At 39.2% G+C, this 26,416-nt stretch overlaps 1 protein-coding gene across 2 annotated transcripts in view; it reads right to left on the reverse strand.

Moving 5' to 3' along the window:
• OSBPL8 (oxysterol binding protein like 8) overlaps window positions 1-26,416 on the reverse strand; it is a 100,063-nt gene that overhangs the window by 63,529 nt on the left and 10,118 nt on the right. For both annotated transcript variants that reach the window (XM_065837876.2, XM_071799366.1), the window contains one exon: window positions 1,436-1,541. In XM_065837876.2, coding sequence (XP_065693948.1) covers window positions 1,436-1,477 — 42 coding nt within the window. In that variant the 5' untranslated portion in view covers window positions 1,478-1,541. Of the gene's footprint in view, window positions 1-1,435; window positions 1,542-26,416 lie in introns of those variants that run through there.

A 26,416-nucleotide genomic window follows, 5' to 3' on the forward strand; every position in this document is an offset into this window, starting at 1 on the left:
ATTTTCATAGAAAAATATTTCAGTTTCAATTTTTTTTACTACAGTGTAGACCAGACCAAGTATATCAGACTCACAGACAAGGTTTCAACTATGTTTTTAACATCTATAGGACAACACATAAAACCTCACATTCTAACTGCAATTAAGATAGACACCACTAAACGATATTTTGGTGAGAAATGCTTAGAGAAGTCAATCACAGGATACCATCAGTTTAAAAAAATATTCTGAGATGACACTTGAGGTGCCTAAGCACATAGGATGAAAGCCAAATCTGTCCTTGCACTTTGCATTCTTCTGCAGCAGACTTGCTAAAACATACAGAGCCTCATTTCAGGATATCTTCTTCAAATCACGCTATTGTGAAGGCATGTCACAAAAAGAAAACTAACACATTTCAAGTTACTTCAAAGTTTTTTGTAAACTGGTACATTTCTTTTTAATGTTAGGAGATACTGAGCACAGCAACTGAATTCACAGGATTTTTTTTTTAATATCCTATTGCACAGTTGATAGATTATACTCATAGTACGTTATGCCTGGGCTATAGATGCATTGGCCCTGCAACAAATCTATGAATTTGTTTATTACAGAAAAAAAGCCAATGATTTTCTTAATGCACTGCAGAATAGCTTGTCTCCAAATTCATCATCTAAAATGAAAACAATAATAAAACACTTGATCAAATTAATAGCTCTATGTAGTAGCTGAACCACCACAAATAAAATTTGTCACTAATTAGGTGCTAAACTTGAGCTTCACCTCAGTTACAGAAAAAATATCCTGTTTTGCCTTTAGGAGGCAGTGCTTTGTATCAGAAAGCAGCTTTGGAAACTAAAAACCATTTCCTGCTTCAGCTCTGAGAGTGCTTTCACATAAAACAGGTTGTGCAAAAATTAAACTCTTAAATAATTTCAACATTACGATGATGATAAAGTGTCATAGCAACCACCAGCCTTTCCTGGTTCGAAACTGTGCTTAGAAAGAAAGAGCTGGTATTTTCACTACTTCAGAAATTTTATAATCAGCACAGATTATTAAGTCTTACCCCTGAAATGACTCTAATAATACATAATTAGCACTCCTCCTGCCTTTTCTGCTTGTCTTTCCACCAAGAAATACATTGGTTTTCCTTTTTGTCCATAGTCACTAATCAGTAAAGTGCCACTTGGTAAAACTGAGAGGAACACCTTTTTCTTTTCAGATTCAGAGACACAAAGGATCAAATCCTAGAACCAAATGTTTTTTGATATTCAGCCCTCTTGCCAGGAGAACCTAACACATGATGGGTAATACTACATGATATTCCAAATGCACTCACCAGAAAAGCATCAATTCAAACCAAACTAGAACAGACTCAACCTACTCAATCCTCTCCCTGAAAAAGCATCATCGTGTTCATCTGATTACATGCATTCCCATTCAAGTTACTTACTGAATTTCTATCTAGTTCCCCGTCAAGTGGAGCAGTTTCCATGCTGAAAGGGGGTGTTGTCTGTCTCTCCGTCAGTTAGAGTTCTTCCATCCTGCTACTCAGGACCCTGGAAGAGGAAAGAAAAATATAATAACTCATTTCCAATGGCTGAAATCCATTAGGGAGATACACTCTCTCCTCTACATTTTAAGACAACACATAGTAAAATAATAAAAATAAAAGAATAAATTTTAAGCTGTATATATTGTGATTCCTTGCAAAACATGCACATTACCCATAAAAACCAACTTTTTAGGAATGGAGAGGATAATTTCAAATAAAAATGACCAAAACAAAAACAAGCATTTACTTTCAGCCACACTTGCAACCAATAAGGAAGAGCTATGTTGTAAAGACATGGGAGAAGAGAAAAAAAGAAAAAAAAAAAAAGAACCCAGAGTTTCACAATTTTTGCCACTCTGTATTTCCCCTTGTTCCAGGGTCTCCAGAAACACACCATTCCTGCCCCACAGGCACATACAGGCTGTTTGGATACCTAAAAGCTATTTTGGAGTAGCTAGAGCTTAGGGCTTCCCAGCATAATTCAAGAAACAGCCACATTTCGCTTTGTGGAACAGAGACACAGAAATTAAATGCTTTGTGTAAACCAACACCCTCTGTGGCAGAGCAGGCACTCAGCCGGTGGTCACCACATACAGCCAGAAAGCAATGCCTCCTTCTTTAGATGTTGCCTATTTATTTCTTTTTTTGCTAGAGAATGAAAGTTACATTAAACCTTAGTATTCGCACCACATTCAAAGTCACTGGTGAGATGACAAAACGGCCTGGAATCAACCAAAACTTGGTTGAAAAAAACATGCCTTTAACTGTTCATTCCTATCACGGGTTTGAGGAGGGAAGCAGATTGAGATGGGATGCTTGCAGAGATGTTCACCCACAGCCCAATGCTCTGCCCCTCTCTCATCAGCGCAAGATACAAATGGACAAGACAGCTGTAAACTGGCCTGTTCCAAAGGGAACAGCCAGCATCCCACAGGAAAAAACCCTGGGTCCCACCCACCACAAAGCCTCCCACTGCCCTTCCCTCCAGCCAGAGACAGTGTGTGATCAGAGAATTAGCCCAAGGACCTCCAGCCAGAGACAGTGTCTGATCAGAGAATTAGCCCAAGGATGGTTTGGGGTTGTTTTTTTCTTTCTTTTTGTCTTGGGTGGGGTGAGGGGCCAGGAAGCAGCTAAACAACAAATCAGATTGCTAAACCGATGCTTGTGTAAGAGCAGGGGTAACATAGAAAGAGTGACCTTTCCTTTAAGGTGTGGTGTTAGTGTATTGTGCTGAGGGTATATACCTCAAGCTACAGCTTCAGCTCAAACTTTAGCAGAAACAAATTAACTGAGGACAGAAGGGTGAGGGGGGTGAGGTGGGAGGAGGCATCACAGCCCCTCCAGGGAGCCTAAGGAGCATCCTGAGTGCAAGAGGAGAGGGGAACAGGAAGGGCAAGGAGAGGAACGGGAGAGCACACAACTGGATCTTGCAGTTCAAAGGCTGCCTCAAGAAATACACACTCATAAAAACAAATCTCACTATAAAGAAAAACCATTTGTTCAATTGCTTTCAGTGTTTTTATTATCATATTTTTGTTCTCTTATGTAAAGCACATTGGAATTAAAAAACCCTTAGGAAGAACATATAGTATTAACACACTATAGCAAGTTACCATAATACATGTGACTAACACACAAAAGGAAGCCTTAATAAAAAGATTAACAAAAAGACTGTGTGCTAAAGAAACTGCAAAGTCTATAGCTCCCTACACTCAGTTCAAAGAACTGAGGAGGATCTTACTCAAGTACTTGAGCAATTACCAAGGTGGCATGTAACTGGGAAATGTGTGGCTAGATGTTTTCTTGTTTAACAAGTTAGAAACAGTCGACATCTGAAGGAAGATGACTATGAGAAATTAATTTGCATTAATAAAATGAAAAATGGCATTACCACAAAAAGAGGAATTCACCCCAGAAGCTCTGTTTCCTGGCACCACAACATGCACCTTCCACACAGTAGCCACAGGGATGCATAATTGGGCGTCTCTCTGAGCTGCTCCTTGTCACCTCTCCCCCCAACACCCATCTGAGGTTCTATTATTAGCAGGCAATTCCACAACACCAGGCTGCATACATATTCAATTTACAAAAACACCAGGCTCTCTTAAACAGGATGAAAAATGAGCGGCATTGCACACTGATATTTCAAGTAGTTTATCAGCTTTTTTAGTTACACAAACTTGCAACTATACTCAGTAATCTGAATAAACAGATCTTTCCTGACAGAAGAACATTCACCCTAAAACGGTTTAAAATTCATCTCCATTTTTAATAATCATTTTTTAACTTACAGTTTTTATTCTTAACACTCCTGGTGTTTTCTGCTCCTCTGTGTGTAACCACAGTCACTACATCCCTTCCTATTCTCAGTCTCAAGAGTAGTATCATCAGACAGGTACTCTGATGTCTAATTCTTAGCAGTCATGGTTGTCCATGGTCCCCAAGAAACTCATAATCCAGCAGTCCTGAAGACTGTGAAGATGTTACATGGGAGAGGAAGGGAAGGAAAAAATTGTGCTTACTCATGGTTGAACAGACATGCAGAGTAAAGCACTAAAGCTGGGGCAAAAATAGTTAAAGCCAACCTTCCCCCACATTGCTTGGCTTATGAGCAGGCAGCCAGCTTGGCTTATTTTTCTTGGCAAAATGAAGGCTGAAAGCAAACAGTATTGCTTCTGAAATATGCCAAAATAAATATCAAGGAGGGGAAAAGGATCTCTCAGCAAAACAATATTGCCAAAAAGGCAAATAAGCATGAACTTGGAGAACAGATTTATTTTGAATTGCAGAATGCTTCCAACCATCCAAGCCTCAAGGCTTTGAAATAACTTCCCAATAAATGTAGGGAAGGGGAATTCATTTATTTATTTCTAAATACAACCAGGTTATTATGAGAGGTACTTCCATAAGTGAGCTCTTTTCTGCTTCTGCTGACCTAGCCATTAGCTTTGAAGACACAACCCCAGATTTAAATAATCTTTTTAGTTTTTGGTGGACATTTATGACATGCCTTTGCTGCTCTCTCCACATTCACAAGTATTTGCAATCTGGTTCTCTGGCTGGTTGGTTTAGGGTTTTAATTAACAAATGATCCTACTTCACAGTCACAACTCTTAAGAGCTTAAATGTTCAGAAGAACACACGCAAACTAGAACTATTTGAAAATAATTCAAAGATTGTATCCCAGCTAATCACCTATGTTTCTTTCATGCACAATGGATACAAACTGGAACTTCGAAAGGTACTGCTTATTTTAAAGCAGCTGTACCAATCGGACAAATCATGCTGCAAAATAAGGTATTTCTCTCCAACTGTGAGGAGGATCTAGGGTGATCAGCTCAGAATCATGTATTTAAAACAGAAGGGAAATGCATTCTACATGTCACATGATCAAAAACCTCCCATCTTAACATCTGTATTTCATCTTAATTTATTTTAGTAGATTGCATCAGCTATTGGTAGTTAACAGTCTGGTTTTCAGTTAGCTGCACCTTAAGAATAGGAAAATCCTGCTTGGGTATCTGATAAAAGCATAGGACAACATACAGCAGTGAAAGTTAATACTCTGTGTGAACAGGATTTCACCTATCTATACATATGCATACTCAAATGTCTTATGTGACTTCCTCCCTCCTTCCTAGCTCCCACTCTTTAAAAAAAAAGTCTCAAAAGCCTTCAGAGTATGCCTTGGATCCTGCACTTCGGTCACAAAACCCCAGGCAGCACCACAGGCTCAGGGAAGAGTGGTTGAAAAGCTCCCTGGCAGAAAGGGATCTGGGGCTGTTGATTGACAGCAGCTGAACATGAGCCAGCAGTGTGCCCAGGTGGCCAAAAAGGCCAACAGCATCCTGGCTTGTATCAGGAACAGTGTGGCCAGCAGGACTAGAGAAGTGATTGTGCCACTGTACTCACCGCTGGTGAGACCCCACCTCAAATTCTGTATTCAGTTTTGGGCCCCTCACTACAGGAAGGCCATTGAGGTGCTGGAGAGAATTCAGAGAAGGGCAATGAAGCTGGTGAGAGGTCTGGAGCACAAGTCTGGTGAGGAGCAGCTGAGAGAACTGGGCCTGGAGACAAGGAGGCTGAGGGGAGACCTTATCACTGTTTACAACTATCTGAAAGGAGGTTGTAGCATGGAGGGCGTTGGTCTCCTCCTAATGCAAGGACTGAGAGGACAGGAGAAAATGGTCTCAAGTTGCACTAGAGAAGGTTCAGATTGGATATTAATAAAAATTTATTCACAGAAAGGGTTGGGGGGGCAGGGTGTCAACTGCATCCGCCACAGGTTGTCAAACACTGGAATAGGCTGCCCTGGGAAGTGGTGGAGTCACCATCCCTAGAGGTGTTTAAAAGACCTGTAGATGTCAACTTGGCAGTGGTAGACTAACAGACTCCATGATCTCAAATGTCTTTTCCAACCAAAATGATTCTATAATGTTACATGATATTCCCTGAGGTATAGTTGCATAGGTCACCCAGCAAAAACAGCAGACACCAGATACCTTGGCCATGTCAGAAGTCTCTGGCAGCATGCCTTTATTCACACCTTTACAGACAAGTGGATTTGGTGGTGTTCTTTATTGACTTATAAACTCCATGTGCTAACCAGATTATATGAGTTTTTATTGTAGGGATATGCTCATTTAGCTGCATAAGGGGGCTATTAAGAAAGACAAGCCCTTTTCTCTCTAGCATAAGAAAGGCCCCTCACCAAATATGTACCTTGTTCAGGCCTATTAGAGAGTTTAAACCTGACTGCATGGCAGTAATACCCTATTGGAGGTACATTTCTAACATTAAAACCATAATTCCCTTCACAAAACGACTCTTCTTCCCCTTCTCCCACAGATTAGCTTCCACTCAAACACGTCACTAAATTTGGAGAATTTCACCAAGAGTCTTTACCTTACCTCATGGCTGAGACGCTATGTTATCTCTTTCTATATCCTCACTGCCCCCTGAATTTCAGCCAAGGTGCAGCCACAATGTGAAAATGGTCGAGATGACCCCTGATTCTAACAGGTTTTCTGCTTAGTCTATGAACCAAGTTACCTGAACACTTGCATACTGCACCATTTAGGGAGGTTTTAGCTTTCTCTGTAAGTACTATCACCTACAGTCATTAGATATAGGATTTGCACAGTGATACTGTTTTGTGATCTGTTACAGTATCAGACCACTCTCTTACACTACAGCATCATACCACACATGCATGGTACAGCCTCACCTGTGACTTGCTGATGGGCTGCACAAAGTGCAGGGTGAAATGGCTACTGCATGCTCACCTGGCCTTCCAAAGGGCAAGCATTCCCCAGACTCAGATCTCCAAAACTGATCTGCTAAGCTCTGCTGGGTACCTACCTTCTATCCTTAAGGCCTAAATTACGTTAATGCACTTATATTTCCCAAGATGAGCATCAAATAAGAGTATATTGTAAATTTCTTTTAAGGTGACGCACGCGGAATACATTGACTTCAAAGACCAATGTGACAACAAGCACAGGTGACACACACTAGGAGAAAGGAAACCTAGTTGTTTACCTGGGCATCAAGAAGGGTAAAAATACACCTAGGTCCTTGAGGGAAAGGGGGGTCACAACAGTACCAGTGAAATGCTGTTCCACTGGGAATCACACAATGGATGAAATAGGAAGGGACCTCTGGCAGTCATCTTGTCCGAAGCTCCCTTTTACAAAAGGATGTTGGACCTTTCTGGACCCAACACAATAGGATCTACTTCCTCATCTCTTTTTGCTTCTGTTAGGGGTTTTGTTAGTTCTCTTAACCCAGGGATCCACTGTCATCAGAATCCTACTGCTGCAAGGAATCCCTGTACCTGTTTCTTTGTGACTGACATCAAGTTTAGCTGTAGCATTGTGTTGGTTTGACTGAAATTGAGCTGATTTTCATCACATGCTTAGAAACTTTTCTTATTAACAGCTAGCACTAACTTTTTTTGCTTTGGATTTAATATGAGAATTGTTGTGATAAGACGCTAAGTTTCCCAAGTTTTGACTGAGAAGAGCTAACTTATTTCTTCCTACCAGCTCTCCGCATTTGGGATCGGGTGAGAGGAGAATGTAAGAACTTACTGGTACCTTTCCCACTCTCAGGGAGACCATGGTCTTTCTGGGTGTTGTACCTCCAGGTGCAAGACAACTAGGAATGGCACCATAGATGGGACAGACCTTGACTGACATCCAGGTTGATCAATTAAAATATTCCACACCATTAGCATCATGCTTGGTATATAATTGGAGCAGGCTTTTCCAGCTCATAAGTTCCATTCCAGCTCAGTTTTGTTCCAATTCAGTTCCATTAGTTGGGTTAGTTTAATTAGTTCAGCCTTTTGCTGTTCTGCCATTTTGCAGTTGGCCTTTGGGTCTTTCTGCCTTTTTGCTTTCTCACTGTTCAGGACCAGGGTGCTTTACTTCTTGGGACTGACTCTTCAGTATGGATGGAGTTTGTGAGAAATTGCATTAAGTATCACTTGTTTTATCTTCTTCATTTTATATATTCTTATTAGTAGTAGAATATTAGTATTATTTTGTTGTTTCATTGAACTGCTTTTATATCAACCCGTGAGTTTTTCCCTTCCCTTTCAATTTTCTTCCCTTCTTGGGGTGTAGGGAGGGGTGACCAAGCAGCTGTCATGGTTTTTGTGGCTAGCTGGGGTTAAGCCACAACAAGCACCTACCCCTTCTGAGTCTATTTCTCACTGCCCTTCTCTTAAAATAAAACTTAAGTATTTCACTTCTTTCTGACACAGCTCAAGTTGGGACCAAGATGCACGGTGTCATTTCACCACTAAGGCAGTACATAAACGCACAGTATCTACTATACAGGCACTTTCATCTTCACTTGCTATTAGTAAATCATCTACATACTGCACAAGAACTGTTTCACATGGCAGTTTTATATCACTTAAATAATTTCCCATTATTCACAAAAACTTGTAGGAGACTCTGCAAACACTTGTGAGTCAGCTGCTGTCCTTTCCATGTGAAAGCAAACAAAAGTTGGCTGGTTTTGTGTAGCAGGACACTAAAAAAAAAAAGCAGCAGTTAGATCAATTACAGTAAAACTTTTTGCCCAAAGCGGTATTTGCAAGAGCATAGTGGAGAGATCAGGCACTACTGGGTGAGAAACCACTATGTGGTCGTTAACTGCCAGTAAATATTGTACAAACTGATATTCTGGGTCTCCATCTTAATCTAATCTATTTTTCTTCACCAGGAGTGTAGGGGTATTGTAGGGTGACTCACATACTTCTAAAATTCCTAGAGTTAAATAGCAGACAATTTGGTTTTGAATGCTTTTTTTCTGGTTCTTGGGGAAGAGGATACTCTTTCACAGCAGGAAGAGTTCCTCCCTTTGTTTTTATAATCACAGGGTGAGCTGAAACTCATAGCCCTATATCCAAACTGGTTTTACTCCATAATTTTGCTGGCACAGATTTTAATGTTTCTGGTATTTTGAACTCTTTGTTAGTACTCTCGGTAATTCCATTCATCCTCACAATTATTATATCCACTCCCTCAGGCAATAAATGTATTTCCAGGTCCAGAGCCTGTAAAAGATCTGTCCCTAATAAACTTCCTGGGGAGTCTTCCACTAATACAAACTTTTCCCATATAGTCTTATTTCCTATTGTCACAAATAAAGGTTTGCTTAATTTTGCTCCATTGCCAGTAACTACATGAATCAAAGTTTTATCCATAAGTTTGGACCCTGCTGGGGTGAAATTTAAAAGTGATAATGTGGCTCCTGTATCTACTAAGAATTCAACTTCACAGCCTTCTACTTCACCTATTATGTATCCCTTTTGGTCTAGAGGAGTCCTCCATACATTAACAATACATTAACCAAGAACCAAGACTGTACAACCTCCCTGTGCAACCTGTGCCAATGTTTGTCACCCTCACAGTACAGAAGTGTTTCCTGATGTCGAGAGAGAGCATCCTGTGTGTCAGTTCATGCTCACTGCCTCTCGTCCTGTCACTGGGCATGACTGGAAACAGCTGGCTCCGTCCTCTTTGCATCCTCCCTTCAGGTATTCATACACATTGATAAGATCCCTCAAGCCTTCTCCATGCTGAGCAGTCCAGCTCTTTCTCTCAGCCCTTCCCCAAGTAACAGATGATCCAGCCCCTTAATCATCTTTGTGGCCCTTCACTGGACTCTCTCCACTATGTCCACATCTCTCTTGTACTGGGGAGCCCAGAAATGGACCCAGCACTCAAGATACGGCCTCAGCAGTGCTGAGTGGAAGGAAAGGATCACTACCCTCAACCTGCTGGCAATGCTTTGTCTAATAGACCCAAGGACACCATTCACCTTCTTTATGGCAAGGGCATGTTACTGGCTCAAGTTCAGCTTGCTGTCCTCCAGAATCACCAGGTGACTCCTAGGTAAGCAGTTCTCAGGTGTGGTTATCACTGCATTCAGTTCAGTAAAGTCCATAAGGAAGTTTAAGGTAATACTCTTGCAAAAGGTAGCTAAGTGCTTAAAAAAAAAAAATTAAAAAATTTAAAAAAAATTAAGAGCTAACAGGGACAGGATCAGTTTTCAGAGATTAAATAATAAATCTAACTATGGTGATGAAACCAAGTCTCTCAAATAATCTAAGTGCCATCCAGCAATTATAAAACAGGGTGACAGCACTTTCACTTGGCTCTGTGCAGCAGGGGAGCAGCAATAGCACAGATGGTAGTCAAGGCACATGTCTTCCTTTGGAGGCTCTGTGAATCCAGTGCACCAGAGGAAGTACAGCCCCCAGGTTGTGGAGTGAGGCCACAGACCCCCTCTCTCAGTTCAAGAGTCCACACACCAAGTACACTTCACTAGGACACACTACAGATCAGGCCAGCTTCTTGCACATGACCCAATGTTACCGCATGCCAAGGACCACCTGTTTGTTGAAACCAGTTCTGAGAATGCTGGAACTGAAGCCAAGTTCCTGGTAAAAATGGAGTGGGGCCAACACCATCAAACGATTCAGCAAAAAATTTGGTAAACAACAAAATCACGAGTTTTCCTCAACTCTCAAACTAAGTACCTTACACACACTAACAAGAACTTCGAAGATCTAGGAAAAGGTTTTGTTCTGCAGTTGTAGAAAAGAAATCAGAGAGCTGAGTAGAACTCTAGGTTCATTTCCTTCTGCTGTGAAGTCAGGACAAATAGGAGAGCTTGACAAAATCAGTAATAACATTGGGGAAGTCACAGATTATGACCTGCATGGTTACGTTAACTCTGAATTGCAGTGTTTGAATGCTCAAAAGTCTGCTACAGGTATAACACCACCAGACTCAAGAACTGCCACACGCATGACCCCCAAATATATTGTAATCACTTAATGCTATCTGGCACCAAGTACACCCTTATGAAACACTACCTTCCACCCTGAGTTTCATCACCTGCCTTCTCATTTCCTGAACAATGAGTCCACGTGCAAAGAAAGCTGTTTCCTGTTTCTGTATTGCTGTTTGCAGAAGAAGAAAAAAAAAAATACAGACACCACACCAGCCACATAAAAAAAACAACAGGAGAGTTGAAGCACTTAAGAACAATACTTGAAAACATCTCTCATCTAGAAAAAACTTGGAAAGTAGAAGCACAGTCCAGATACCTCAGCTATCTTTTGAGGGTGACAGAGGGCAATGAATGCCAAGTAAAGGATAACAAACTACTGAATATTCACTGCAACTTTAATAATTGCTACCTTATGCAGGTGTCCCACAGGCAAACTTGTCCTGGTAAGGATAAAAGAGTACAGGAGAGGAGGTAAAAGTCACCTCTAGTCACCACATCTTCTGAAAAAGCTCAAGTTCCAAGTGTTCTGGAGCCCCTTGGCCATTGAAATGCACTTCAAAGTTCCCCAATCTGACACAGTCTTCACGATGTACATTTTGCAAGACTGCTCCTATGATTCAAAGTTGTTGCTCTTAATGGTAAAAATGGTTATTTCTTCACCTAAGGGTATCTAGTTACCTGAAGCATTATCCACTTTACCTCTACAAGCCAGTTTTACCTGGGGCTCAGTCTGACTTTTGCGCATAAAAAGGCAATATTTTTTTTTTTCTTCTTCATTTCAGCTTGAACCAGAGAGAAGCTATGAAGCGTCATAAAATATCCAGAAGACTTCTATTTGTTTTGTTGTCATGAAGTATGGAAAGAAGATTTAATCAAACCTTACATTGCCAAATCTAGCATTTCATTTTTACATCTCAAGATGCTACAGTACCAACCACCAAAATAAAGAAGTGGATGTCAAACTGAGCCTACAGAAACTTACACAAAGTTAAATTGATCAATTACAGCCTTTGTTTGAAGAAAACAAGATGCACTCAAAGTAAGTGGTTAGACACACTGCAAAGTGTTTTACTTTAAGAACTCCACCCTGTGATTTAAGGGCACATTCACTATTTGGGCCTTGCATATTTCCTGCCCAAAGATGACAAACTAAAAAGAATTTAAGAAAGCAACATGACAAATTTCATAAATTAAAGTCAGGGAATCCTGCCTTTCTTCTAACAACATTAGAAGTTTTCTTTCACAACTGTAAAGGTACTACTAGTAGCTTCACACACACACCCCGCCATATATCTCATCAACTCACATTCATCTAGAGGTTTGCATCAGAAGCCAAGATGCTTATATTAGCATCTTGGAATGAAAAGACAAAAAAAAAAAAAAAACACACAACAACAACAAAAAAAACACCACACAAAACAAAAAACACACCACAAAAAACTGCTGAGCACTGTGATGAGAGGCCAGCTGCTACTCTCCATGGTTTCTTATCTCTCATTTTGGCAGCTGTATGAAGTTGCCTCCCCTTTCCGCACTGTGGCTGTTGTCTTTCATACCAGCCCACAGGCTGTCTGCAATCTCCCACTATTGCAAGTTATTTTAAACAGACGCTCTCAAAACAGAGATCATTTAAACTGAGTTAGGCCATGGGACTTTGCATCTGCCTTTCTGCTTGCAGGTCTGGCACAGCAGTGATAAAGAACAGTCCAAGGCCACCTCTTAACCCACCTCCATTCCAGCCATAATAGCCTGTGTAAGCGTGGAGTATGTCTATAGCTACTACTCGTCCAACACCAACTGGAAACTACTGCAGGAAATGAGGGGAATTAAGCCAAGGCAAAAGGAAAATCAATGTTGTTCTTAAAGGTTTTTCTGAAATGAAAAAGTAAGATAAGTCTGCACAGATGTTTCCACAGACTAGATGGACAAGCGGTAAAACTAGTCCTCCTGTTTCTGATGCCAAAGCAGAATTAGTTCTGCACTAAGACACAAGACAGATCTGGATTTCCTCTGCATGGAATTTTCCTAAACAAAATCTAACTTTGCTTTTCCTAAAAGGAACATTTTTTTTCTTTTTCCCTTGACAGACATTACTGTCTAATACAGAGCTAAAGCATTAAATGTTAAAAAAAAAAAAAAGGACACTATTTCAAGACTGAAAACACTCATTCATTTTGCTGAAAAAAGCCTCAATAAGGGGATGCTGAAAGTCTACTTTAATGCTTCAAATGATGCAAAATACTACCATCAGTGATGAACTCCTCAAAACACCTTGGTTAAAATGCGGTCACAGATAGAGCAATATTAAGTCTCACATGCAGGTCAAGAATATAATCAACTTCATAAGGAATAAAGTTTCAGACAGCTATTCTGAGATTATATGTAAACAATTGCAAGTAATCATACTGTTGCAGATCAGTTAATTATCAACTGCCAAAGGAACTGCACATGACTAGATGAGGGCTCTTTACCTGTTGTAAATAAAGCAAAAAGCTTAAACTACTGTAAAGTTTCTGTATCTCAGAAGCTGCAGTGACTTTGCTTGGACAGACAGGCACCATCATGCAGACAGTTCACTGCCACACCACAAGCTATTGCAGCCAATTTCCTACATCGCTTCTCTCTGAGCTGACTTGAGCAAACACAAAGAAGATTCCAGCTTGTCACAATTTCAGAATATGTACCCAGTCAAACAGTCATGGTAAAATGTTTTGCTTACTAAGAGTTTACAAACAATTTGCAGTTTTAATATGAATATCATGAAAGCAACTATCTCAGGCATTAGAGCATGGATTAATCATGTTACAATACAATTTATGTTTAAAACGTCTATATAGCTGGGGAATAGACAAGAACATTCTTCCAAGACTGCTCAAAAGACTAGACAATCCTCTTCTTAAGGAGAGCCAACCCCTTTTTGTATCTACTATTGCTCTCTCATCTTTGTAGGAGTTACAGAGACCTGAAGGAATAGGATGACTGTCATCTTCAGAGGTGATTAAATCTTTCTTGGTATATTCCTTGACGATGGACACAGATCCAATGAAACTAAAGTCAATTCAAATTACCACAGTCATGGGTATACGTACCCTCTGAATCACCCAGTGATAAAGGTCAAAGCTCAGAATATGTAGAACAGAACAGAGCAGAACATACTTGAAAACAAATCCCCAAAAACCCCAAAGCCCACACACCTCCAAAAGAGCAGAAATGTTACTACAAATGACTTACAGAATCAGATTTTTGGTATCTCACGAGGCTCCACCACAGACTTTCCAGCAATTACAATAACTAGCCAGAGCAGATACCAGTCTTTACTTTTCTTACTGTATCCCTTAACTCCACCAGTAACTGTCAGGGCTTGACTATAAGCTCCCTTGAATATCAACTATCCTTTTGTTCTGTATGCTATCAAGTTCAAGTTGATCCAAATGTTACTAGAGCTCTCAAGTTCAAAGCAATATAAATAGTTACTGCTGAATAAACAGAGTTGAAGGGAAGAGAATCATCTTAAAGCACATCTAGAGCAAAAAGAAGAAAACCAAACCCATAAAACAAATAATGTACCTCCAAAATTGAGTCTGTGCAAAGGACCAATTTTCCAAGTGGCAGCTCCACTAAGTGTTTAATCTCTCTTTTACATGGTGCATGTTGCTGCTTCTCAGAACTGAAAAGGATGGCTAACTCATTTAAAGTGGTGAAATAGACCTTAAAGAGCTCTTTTATATTTGCATACCTGTTGAAAGGACACCTTAAGTTTCATAAAGGCAGGGAGGGGGTAGTTGGTTCTGTGCACTGAAAAAAAAAAAAAAGCGAATCTCAAAATATGACTTAGGTGACTCACTAAGACCTGCCCAAGAAGAACACAATGATTCAAATTCCAAGAGTGATGCCACTTAACTGCATTCATTTAGAAATAACACCAGACTACAGGCTTCTGAAGGTTTAAAAGTGGTAATAGTAAGGTTTTTTTGTTGTGGGTGGTGGTGTTCTTTTTGTTGTTTTGTTTTGGGTTTTTTTGTGTTCGTTTTGTTTTCACCATTAGACAGCACTGTTGAGGAATAGCATTCATGTGAAGTGAATAAAATAAACTATCTTTCCTCATGCAGAGCTCCCAAAGACCTACCAGTAGAGAATCACTTCTCTATACCCCACTGACTCAATTTCACCAAAGAACAGGGATTTCTTCTCCAAGTCCTGCTAATGAGAACCTTGAACACACTTCACATGGGCTCAGCTAAGAGAGTAACTAAAATCCCAATTTCTGCTCTAATCTGAGATACATCAAATAGAAAAATCAATGCAAATCGAAGATTAAAAGCATGACAGAAGACAACACAGACAAACGAGTCTCAATCAAGGTGCACTTAGCTGCAATACAGTTATATTGCATTTGAGATATTTTTATGGAATGCACTTTGTGCAGGATTAAACATTGTGGATATTTCAGAAAGGAACACATTGTTTATTCCCATGTACAATTTTGTTTTCTTATCTTGACAGCAGTGTCTCTTCTTGATATTAAAATAGAGCTGATGACATAAGAGATGGCCTTCATTTGGATTTCTTTTGGCTAGTGCTAGAAGGTAGTTTCCACAATTTCAAGATACAGGATATCTGTATGAGAATTTAAGAACAAAAGGTCAGAGAAGCCTACTGCAATAGGAAAAACCACAGAAATTCTAACTTAAAGTAGCAACAGGTTCAAAGAGGCAGCGATAGTATCTGGCTTACACATCATGGTTTATTAAAACCATTTAGAAAGTCTAATTTAGATTTCCATTGTTTATGCCAAGTTGAGTTTTCTTCACTTTACCACTTGCCTAATTAAAATCAGCTGATGAATCTTACTTCTGGGGTTTTTTTAGGTGTCAGTGCTATCCTACATGTTTGCAATTCAGGATATTTCATACTTTTTGGGGGTGGTTTTGATTGTTTTCATTTTATGAGGTTTTTTGGGGGTACTGAGGATGAAGTGGGTTTTCTTATGGGTGTTTTTTTCATTGTTTTAAGTCACAAACAAATATTTCAAAGAGCCTTTGTACAAGTTTAACAAGGACTAGTGATTTAGCACTAATCATCCATGCTTGTCTTCTGAAGCTACTAAGTAACTGCTGATCAACTATGACTTGGAACCGCTTTTAATTTAACAAGATGAACCAACAGCATCTACACAATATAACCTGAATCCACAGGAACTGTAAAACATTGTTGCATATCAAACTTGGCAAGTGACCTAGCCCTAAACCTCTTGTTTCCCCACCCATTCCTATTCAACAACTTACGTCCTCTCCCATGACCTTTCTTTGAGCAATGAGCAGCACCCACCCTGCCAAAACAAGTAGCTCTGGAAGAGATACAAGTGTCATCAAGTGACAACTCACCTGCAATTCACAGTCCTCAGAAATCTGCCCAATATAAAACCATAGAACCGTTTCGGTTGGAAGAGACCCTCAGGATTATCGAGTCCAACCATAACCTAACCTAATTCCAGCAACTAAACTATGCCCCTAAGAACCTCACTTAAATGTCTTTTAAACATCTCCAGGGATTACGATTCAACCACTTCCCTGGGCAGCCTGTTCCAATGCCTGACAACCCTTCCCGTGAAAAATTGTTTCCTAATATCCAATCTAACCCTCCCCTGGTGCAACTTGAGGCCATTTCTTCTTGTCCTGTCACTTGTTACCTGGGAGAAGAGACCAACACCCTCCATGCTACAACCTCCTTTCAGGTAGTTGTAGATAGCGATAAGGTCTCCCCAAGCCTCCTTTTCTCCAGGCTAAACAGCCCCCCATCACTGCCTAATGTAAGTTAGGTAACGGCTCACACCACTTGCAACAATCAACACACAATTTAAATAAAATTTTTTCTTTGCCAGAGCTGAAAACAGAAGCCAAGCCTTTCACAGCTCAAAGCCAGCCCTCAAGCACTGGAGTTAAACATATTTGTTCCCAAAGCTATCCCATTTCTGAAGAGCAGAATGCTTTTTGTTCCCGCGACTAGAGGAGACACCAAGATTCTCCATAGCAGGAACCACATATTATCAAGGTGCACTTAAGGTTCTGCTTCAGGGACCAATATGAAAGATACTAAAATCACTCCAGTAGAAAATAAATTATGTGTCATGGTTGAGATAACAAGGTTCTGTTCCTTGACAACCAGGGAGTGGTTGTAAGGTCACTTCACACAGCACAGGCAGGAAAACAAAGTCTTGACACTTCATTGAATGTTCTTTTAAATGCTTCAGAGAAGGAAACAAAGAGAGACCAAAAAAAACCCATCAAACCAACCCACAACACACACACACACACACACACACACACAAAAAACAACCAACCAACCAACCAAACAACAAACCCACAACACACTACCATTCTGGATAAAGAATTATTTCATTCAGGGCCAAACAAATATTGAATGAACAAGGCACCTTCTCCTGCCCTTCCGCCCAGTCTACTCCAGCACTGGGAATTCTCTTTCCCATAAAATGCGTAATGGGGCCATCAGATTGCTTGAGCATGTGATTTAAAGTGAATGTGATCCTCTCAGCTGGGCAATCCCACATAACTGATACCAAGTTTTGAATCATGCTTCCCCACCATCCTCTATCCATCCACCCAATACTCAGCTAATTAAGGGCAGTCAGAACGGTATGGTGTGGGTTGCAAGAGATGTCACACAGTTTGGGAGTCCAGGGACAGACAGAAAACGGACAAAAATGCCTGAGAAAAAGAATGCAATGTTGTGAGCTCCAGCAAATTCAGTTGGTTTTCTTACAATAAATAAGGGAAAGAATACTTCCAAGAGAGAATGTATTTAGTTTTTAAAGATAAACTACATTTTTCCCTTCATAGCATTACCTTATTCCAATATCGTCATCAAAGTGACAAGAGTTATCAGTTTAATAGCACTTCATAAGTTTACTTTCAGATTAAAAATTACACACAATACCAAGATAACACTAGCTTAACTACCAAGATAATATTAGCAGAGAGCAATTCAATAGCCTGTATCTCTGCCACAGCAATTAACTACACCTCTAAGTATCATGTTACACATTTAATTCCTTTTGAAGGCAGCTTACACACATTTCAAAGTCTAGCATTTAGGAAAGGAATGAAACACTAATTTCCATGCTTCACGATGTAAACAGAGCTAGGCAGCTTTATCTTAGGTCTCAGAGCTACAACTAAACAGAAATGTACATCCCAACTCACTCATCTTCCTGGGGATACATCCCAACTCTGATGTTCATTTTCACATCCTGCTTTGAAATGTTGAAAGGAGGAAAACTGAATGTACCCATTGACATTTCCTGCAGGAGCAGCTGTCAGAATAACTGGCACTATGTGCTTCCAATCATGTGCTCTGCTAAAAGGGGTGACTGGAGAAATCTCATGTCCTGCGTTTCCAACTGAATGTCCAGACTGAATATCCAAAACCAGTGGTCACATACACAAACCAGTGAACTTCAGCAGGTACTTCCGCAGAGGCTTATAACTTTTAAAAATTCCAATTTATCCAAGAAGTCTCATAATGAACATGTAGGAGAATAAAGGTTTATTGGCTTGTTTGTGTTTCTGAAACTGTCAAGCAAAAGCACATGTAATACTGACTTCAATGTGTAGAGTCCCTTAATCTCAAAAACACCTGGGCATGCCTAATCTTTCCTGTAAGAAAGGATTTAGTTCTTTTGTTTTGCAGCCCTCAACAGAATTCAGAGAAGGATGAGCTCTCCTCTCCTCCTAATGATCACAACTGGAGAAAAAAATACTGTAAGCCAGGAGTTCTTAAAACAACAGCATATTTTACACTCCCATTATAGATTTTAGAAAGTCTGTGACATTCATAACTTAAGCTTTGTCGTACCTAGCTTCTCTGCAACATGCATGGAATATGAAATTAAGACCTGGTAACTACAGGAGTGCTATTAACTTCATAAAATGCAGATTTTAAGTGAATAGTCGCTTGGATATTTCAATGTCATTTATAAGCACCAAACTGTAAAATCACTGAAAAGCTTACCCATTGAAACCACCTAACCAAGATAAGCACACAAACATTCCAGTTACATCATGAAGTATTATGCCAATTTCCTCCTCCAGGAGAAAAGTGCTGTGCCAACATTTCACATGCAATGAGAATCGACTGTTTCTAAATGTTGATAAGTATAATTAACCTTCATAACCCTGTCTTTGGCCTTGAACATAAACGCTGAATTCAGCTTGAAAACCAATTAAAATGCTAAGCAGTCTATCTACTTTGGGACTGGAGAATGGCATAGTGAGTTCAATTAAAAAAAAAAAAGGCACAATTGTCTCCTTAGACATCTTTGAGGATCTGCTAGTTGTTTTAGTAAAAATTATAATTAATAAATAAATGACATTAAAACAAGAACTGAAGAATTCTTCAGTTCTCCACAAGGACCCTGGAACATTTAAGGCTGATGAAGGAAACTCTCTGATCTTAGCAACACTGAAAGTTTAACAGAATTAAATCAGCATAGAAACAAAGGATAAAGATGAGCTGGGTGGGCTATGAAGTTTGATTTTGCCTTTTTATGCTTAGCTATAGCAATGGATATTAATCATCTCGACATGGGACAGGACTCATTCTCAGCTTGCACAGCAGCACAGTTCACATTCAGAGACCTAAACACTCTCCCCCTATAGGTACCCTTTCTCATTCTGTGTTTTGGATTGACTACGGACAAGGAAAGCTACTTAAAATTTCTGTTGCTTTTTCTATAGTTGCCACTTTTAAATTAGCAGAATGACTACAGAGGCAGATTTACCTGGAATTCTCATTTTTCTCTCTAACTGCTTCTTTCCTAGATGTGAAAAGCATGGAAAATCTTGGGCTACAATACTTAACTGCAAGGCAAGTCTTCAGACAGACCTCACAGCCAACTAAAAGCCTACATATTAAAAGTTTTATCAAAAACATATAAAAGCCCATTTAAGAGTGGGAGAGTGACATCCTTGGAGATCACCTCTGCAAATCCAACCAGCTTTAAAATAATAAGAAAACCCACAAAACTACAAGCAATTGCCCATTTTCAATGATACTTCTAAGAGTGGCAGCATTCCAGTTTGGACACAGTGCTCTAAACTCATCAAAAGTGGTTCTGAACTTTTTAAACATTTTGTTGAATATTAAATTTGTCTTCCTTGTTGAGAGAAAAGTGTTTTCAGCAACTCTACAATGGGTATTGTATATCCTCTTACAAAAGAAAAAAATCATTGTTGGCCTACTGTGAAATACAGATACATGTGGATCTCTAGCTGATGACCAGGTTTATCTTCAATCCCTTGGTTTTGTGGCAGCTGAGGTAATTACTCTGTTATTCTACCACACTCCTGAATAATTAAGGGAATAAAATATTCTCATCACACCCTAAATAACAAAAGGAATAAAAGATTATACTAGACTAATATCGAGCCACTTAAAAGAGCCTTTCAGAGTATCCAGCGTCTGAACAAGAGCTACTTTGCATGACAAACACTGTCACAGGTGCAGACTAAAAGCACTCTGTAGGTTTCCCAAAAAGTAAATTACCACCGTTCCTGGTTTCCACACCTCCCCATTTGAGCTTGAAATTCATATTATAACAAAAGATTTTAAGCCAGGTATGAAATTCCACTATTTTAATAACATTAGAATTTTTCCCTGCTATTCTGTACAGGAGGCTGTTGCATCATGACAACAGAGGAAAAAGCTGGATCTCTTTATAGTTTCTTTTTACATGTATTCCTTCACATTAATAATTATTACTGTTTAGCGTCAAAGAAAATAAATTCATATTTTTTCCCAGTTAAAACAGTAGGTAGAAATATAACTTCTATTTTTCAAAAGTAGGAAAAGCAACTACTGATTCTCTAGTGAATCCAGGCTGATTATCACCATTTTATAGTTACTACTCGGTTTTAACATCAGAACTTTGTTTCCCATGATTTGCATGTTAAATCTTAGTATAACTTCATTCATTCACTACTGGAGTTCAGAGTGACATTATTTCTTTTTCCATGTATTTAATTTATTTTCAAATACACATAATACATTTGCTTAACAAGCATCTCTTCAGGTATTTAAACAAACTAGAATTAGCTATTCACTTTGAAAAGAACCCCTTTAGGAGGTGGCTAAAAGTCAGAACCATCTTCATGTTAAGACACATTTCAAGCATTTAACTCCTCTAAGGAGTTACCTTGGTTGATGTCAAGTTACTCCTGACAGAGCCATTGCACAGAGTTGTGCTGTAGATGGCAGCAGGTTACACAGCTCGTTTCTACCTTCACCTGGGACTAAGTGCAATAGACAGAACATACTGTAAGGCTGCTGCAAGAATCTTCAGTTTAAGCATCTTCAGAATATATCATGCTTAGTAAGAAAGTATGCAAGATGCATTAATTTGAAAAACTAAATGTTAGTCCCTTCCCAGCTGAAGACATGTACCATAATGTCAATTAAAAAAAAACTTTAAGCTACAGCAGGCAAGATAACATCCTAAAAACAGAGACCGACAATAAACTGCTCTTTTATGTGGGATATGAGCACACTCAAGACATTTTACTTCAGCTGACCAAAATCAAAGTAAGTTTTCTGTAACAACCTCAAATTCCTGACTAGAAAGTCCTGTTCTAATGTTGGAGGGTACATCTGGATCATCTGGGCTGCCTATTTACCTGGAATAAGAACAGAGACTTTCCAGAAAATAGTGGCCTGCACAGCAAACATCTGAGTTTCACAATTCTCTCTCCATCTCCTTTAAGATGGCTCTAGTCTGTCAGCAACGTGCCTTCCATGCAGAACCTCCCAGAGGCAGTTATTTTTGTCTGAAAGGTGACTTTGTCTACTTCATGACACATATGGCATGACCTTCTCAGAAACGAGCCACTGCTTGCTCCCAGAAAACACAACTGACATGCATTCAGGTATTTATTGTCTTGACCTCTAATTCACTTTCTTCCTAAAAGTTTAACTGGAGTTCTTTGAGAAAAGCAAAGTATGCTATATCACATTGCTACAACTCTTACAGATTCTCCTGTACATGTCATCAGCAGATTGAATGAAGAGCAAAACTATGAAAATCCCATGCCACCATCACAGTGGGCTCGTATTTGTTTCATAATGGGTACAAAACCAGCTCAATCACTAGCAAGTCAATAGTTTTAGGAACCATTTCAACAGCAATTTCCATGTTCCCCCAGCTAAAAGTGTCCTATGCATTTGAGGTGAAGTACACAAATGCTATCTCAAACAGGTTCTCCCAGGACACTGAGCATACAAGCTTCTCTTCGTAATGCTCACAAATCACAATTCATAAAGGACTAGCATTTCCATTCCATACGAGGAATGACAGCCTGCTTCTCTTTAGATCAAAATTACTGTCTTTGCCACTCAGCAAAATGTTTGCTGGGGCACTATGAGAGGTATGAGACATCAGAAACGGTGATGAAGGAGCAACAGAAGCAAAGACACAGTAACATGGCATGTTCTTTAAGTCTGTGAACATAAAGTCCAAGGCTGCAATGGAGAGCAGACTGATATCACTGCATTCCATCAGGGTATCAGCAGTAGGGTTCCTACAAGTGTTGGTCCTAGGAAATAAATTAATGCTGATAACAACCTCCCTTGACACAGCACTGGGAGGAGTAGAGCGTTACTGTTTTTGCTTGCACAGCTTATGCTTCTAGTAATTTGTTTGGGGAGGGAGGAGACACTCAAATAAGCACCTGCACTGCAGCTTCTCCCACAGCTAAAACAGCATCATCTTTGCAATTTATGCAGCAAAGATTGCCATGCACAGGATTCAAGCAGAGACATTTCAAATTTCACAACAGCAAAATACGCACATACGTTGGCAAGCTCCAATCAGTGAACACCTGTGTTTTTCTCCAGAGAAAGCAATGCAAAGCAGAACTGAAAAGAAAACTACTAAGCTTCTGAGTTGCTAAGACAGGTAGGACAGCAGCAAAGAGGAAAAACAAATATGTTACCATATGCTTAAGTGAAAGAAGAAACAAGAGAGGTGCATGGGGCTAAAGATAAAGCTGTTGTGGACACGGAAGAAGATGGTAAGGCAAGGTAGTTGTGTATGATGCTAAACAACATGGTTATCCAAGCAGTAACCTGAGAATAAAGCTGGGATGGAGAAAAGACATTTAAAAGTGTCAGGCAATTATAAGCGAACCAGTTAATGACACAAAGCAATTGTCTAAAAGATAGTTACAATAGGAAAAAGATGGAAATTTAAAAAAGCACAACTTTTAAAAAAAGAAAAAAACAAACCTAGAACAAATTTCAAACAAACATGATCCTGTAACATGATGGAGCTCAAGTAGGCTTTCATTTAGTCTGGATGGCAACAATAACATCTCTCAAGAAGAGGGCAGATGCTGAGTCAGATTGGAAAACTGTATCTATCACACCCTTAAGTGGTAACAGAAAAGCTTAATCATCTCCTCTCTCCTCCTCCAAGATTCAACTCTTAGGACCCTTGACACTGAAGAAGGGGGTGATGATTTGGTGAGGGCTTTCAGATTGCAAGTTAAAACCAAAACCCCAGTAACATGCGCACACCTTCCTTCACTCAGGTCTTCAAGTTTTCACTGGCATGAAACTTGTCTGGCAATTACTTTTTGTTACTCTAGCAGTGACAAGTCATGAAAACACCAGCTGCTGACAATTTAAAAAAATAAATAAATAAACAAACCAACCCCAAAAACATCACCACAAAAACACCACACCTCTCTTCCTTCCCTTTCTCCAAGAATTCAGATAGAGGCTTCAATTCAAATATCATTTCTATCAAGGCACCAAACTATATTCAGAAAGTCATTCTGTGAGTCAAGGGCTTGCTTCTACAACACTTCCCCCAACACCATAAAGCCAGATGAATCACAACAGATGCTACTCATCTTGCAAAAGACAACCTAAGCCTCTTAAGTCTGAATTTTTAAGATAGAAATATCTGCTAATCAAGCAGTTTACATGTAATCTCCTACAACAAAAACACCACACTGAAGTGACAAAATGAAATTGATTGTTAACACTGAAAATGTAAGCACTTTTTAAACCCACAAAAATGTCTACAACAATGCCTACAATGACTAATCATCCCAACTTATGTGCAGTATCTCAGACATGTTTCATCTGTCACTTCTGGACACTATACATAGAGTGTAACATGAGGTTTCTTTCATGTTAGTTTCCCTTTCTTCTTTGTGCCTACCAGCACAAATGCTTTTGTACATACTAAATTCAAAAAAGGTCAACTGCCAGACAATATTCTGTATCGATAATTAAAAAAAAAAAAAACACAACACCAAAAAGTACCCCCCCCCAACAACAAAAAAAACCTCATTGTCTTTAGCCTATGGTTTTCACAAACAACGCACAATCGAGTTACCCTTTACATTATTTACTTAAGAAGCAAGAAGTCTTAGCTTCCTGAAGTTTGAAGTTAAAAACAAAACCCAAAAGAGACAGAGGTGTGAGAGGCCATAGCCTCCCATTGTTACCCAGCAACACTGAAAGACCAGGGTGTTAGAGAAGAGTTACTGATCTCTTTCTTTAAGAAGACTAAGCCATGCAGTAGCCTAATTTTTCCTGCTACATCTTCAATAACCTGATGCATAAGGTATTGCTGTGAGTTCTGATGAAGAAAAACAAATGTATTAGACAGAAAGATAAGATTTTTAACTGTTCACAGCATGAGAATTCTTACACCAATAAGAATTTCAGAGGCATAATGAATTCTTGTACCTACAATAAAAGGAAGAATGACTCCACAATTTATTTTCCAGAATAATTAAGGAACAGAATTCAGAAATAAATCCATATAAGGGAACAAAGAAGAACTACAATGCAGGAAGATAAGTAGAGCAACATTTGCAATATATTTTTTCTGAGCTTCCTATTGGCAAGTATTTAATCTATATGGGAGGTAAAGATAAATAATTTCTTCTCTTTTCTAATGAAAGACTACAGGTGGTATTTGGAAGCATTCACAGAACAGAGCAACTGAAACAGTGCAGGTGAATGTTGCCGTATTTTTTCACACCCTTAATACCTCTATGCTGCTTATACGACAATTAAGAAAATGAACATTATTTCAGTATATTTACATTACAAGGTAACACAAGTCCTATTCACAAGTGGGTTGTATTTACGAAAATAATCTGTCAGTCACAGGGGAAAGTGGCTTAAGGTAACAAAACACCCTTCAGTTTTCTTCATTTCATGAAGATGGATTAAATATCCTTTGATAATTAATAAAAACATAGGCAAAAATCATGCATAAAAATTCTGATTTATACTCAACAAATTCTACAACAGACATTCATTGACTTATTATGCTAGAAAATAATGACCACCTCCCAGCTCTTTCATCATCTTCTTGACATAAATCAAACAGTAGATGTCAACAACAAAATATACAAGGACAACTTTTTAAAGTTCACTGGAGTCAAATTTTGTTTATATGCCAAAAACGGGGGGGGGGGGGGGGGGGGGAGGGAGGGGAGGGGGGAAAAGTACTAAAGGTTGTTTTAATTCCACAAGAGCATGCCTTTGAAAACAAAAGTAGCACAATTTGTGACCTGTGATCTGACAGTGACCAGAACAAAGGTCTTCTACAAATTTAAAAAACAACACAAAACCAACAAGAATCCAACCCTCTCACACCACAGGCCTCATTTCCTTACACCAGTTCTTAGTTTACATAAAAAGCAAGCATGTTTTCCTGTTCCAAGCTGAGAACCAAGTGGAGCTGATGACACTGAAAGGAACTGATTATTAAGCTTAAAACATTCTTGTTAACACACAGATAGGAATATCAAGCACTCTTCTTTAAAGCACTGACAGTAAGTATGTGTAGTTAATATTTAATTCAAGTAGCTGATGTAGTACAGACCCATCTGTACACTCAGGTTTATTTTCATCACTTTTCCCCTCATTTTATAGGGCAGCTCGTTGCTCTGCATTCTGTTTTCTACCTTGATTAGCACGTACAAGATTTCTACTCAGTGCTTCTTTGCCTCAGTAGGCTTTCTTTTTTAACAAAGAACTTTTTTCTATCAAGGGAGAACCTGTCCTTACACTCAGTAATTTTGTATATTGTTCAAATAGATAGAATTGGCATTTGTACAGAGGAAGTTTCTTTCTGCTTGTAAATATTGATTATTTTCTATCAGTCACTGATATTCCATTGTAGATATTTGCATTAAGGTTGATCCAGTCCCTTTTCAAGGCAGCATAGGTTAGTGACAGTTAAGTAAAGTAAAACAACACTCAATTTGCAAGCTAGAATCAAAGTTCCGCTTTTAAACACAGCAAACAGTAAATCTTTATAGGTAGGTTAGTGTGGAGAACTTAACTCTGCAAACAAAACAAGATTCAAAAGTCAGCGTATTGGCTTATCTCTACAATTACAAAGACTACATTTAAATTATTGATGAGATTTCCATTTGATCACAAAAGAAACATTACAAAACTGTAATTCTAGTACAGGAAATATGTACTTTTACATGAATCTTTCAGCCCCCGACAGGTCATTAT

The sequence above is a fragment of the Patagioenas fasciata genome, chromosome 1 (assembly GCF_037038585.1).
Source record: "Patagioenas fasciata isolate bPatFas1 chromosome 1, bPatFas1.hap1, whole genome shotgun sequence".
In the NCBI taxonomy this organism is placed as follows: domain Eukaryota; kingdom Metazoa; phylum Chordata; class Aves; order Columbiformes; family Columbidae; genus Patagioenas; species Patagioenas fasciata.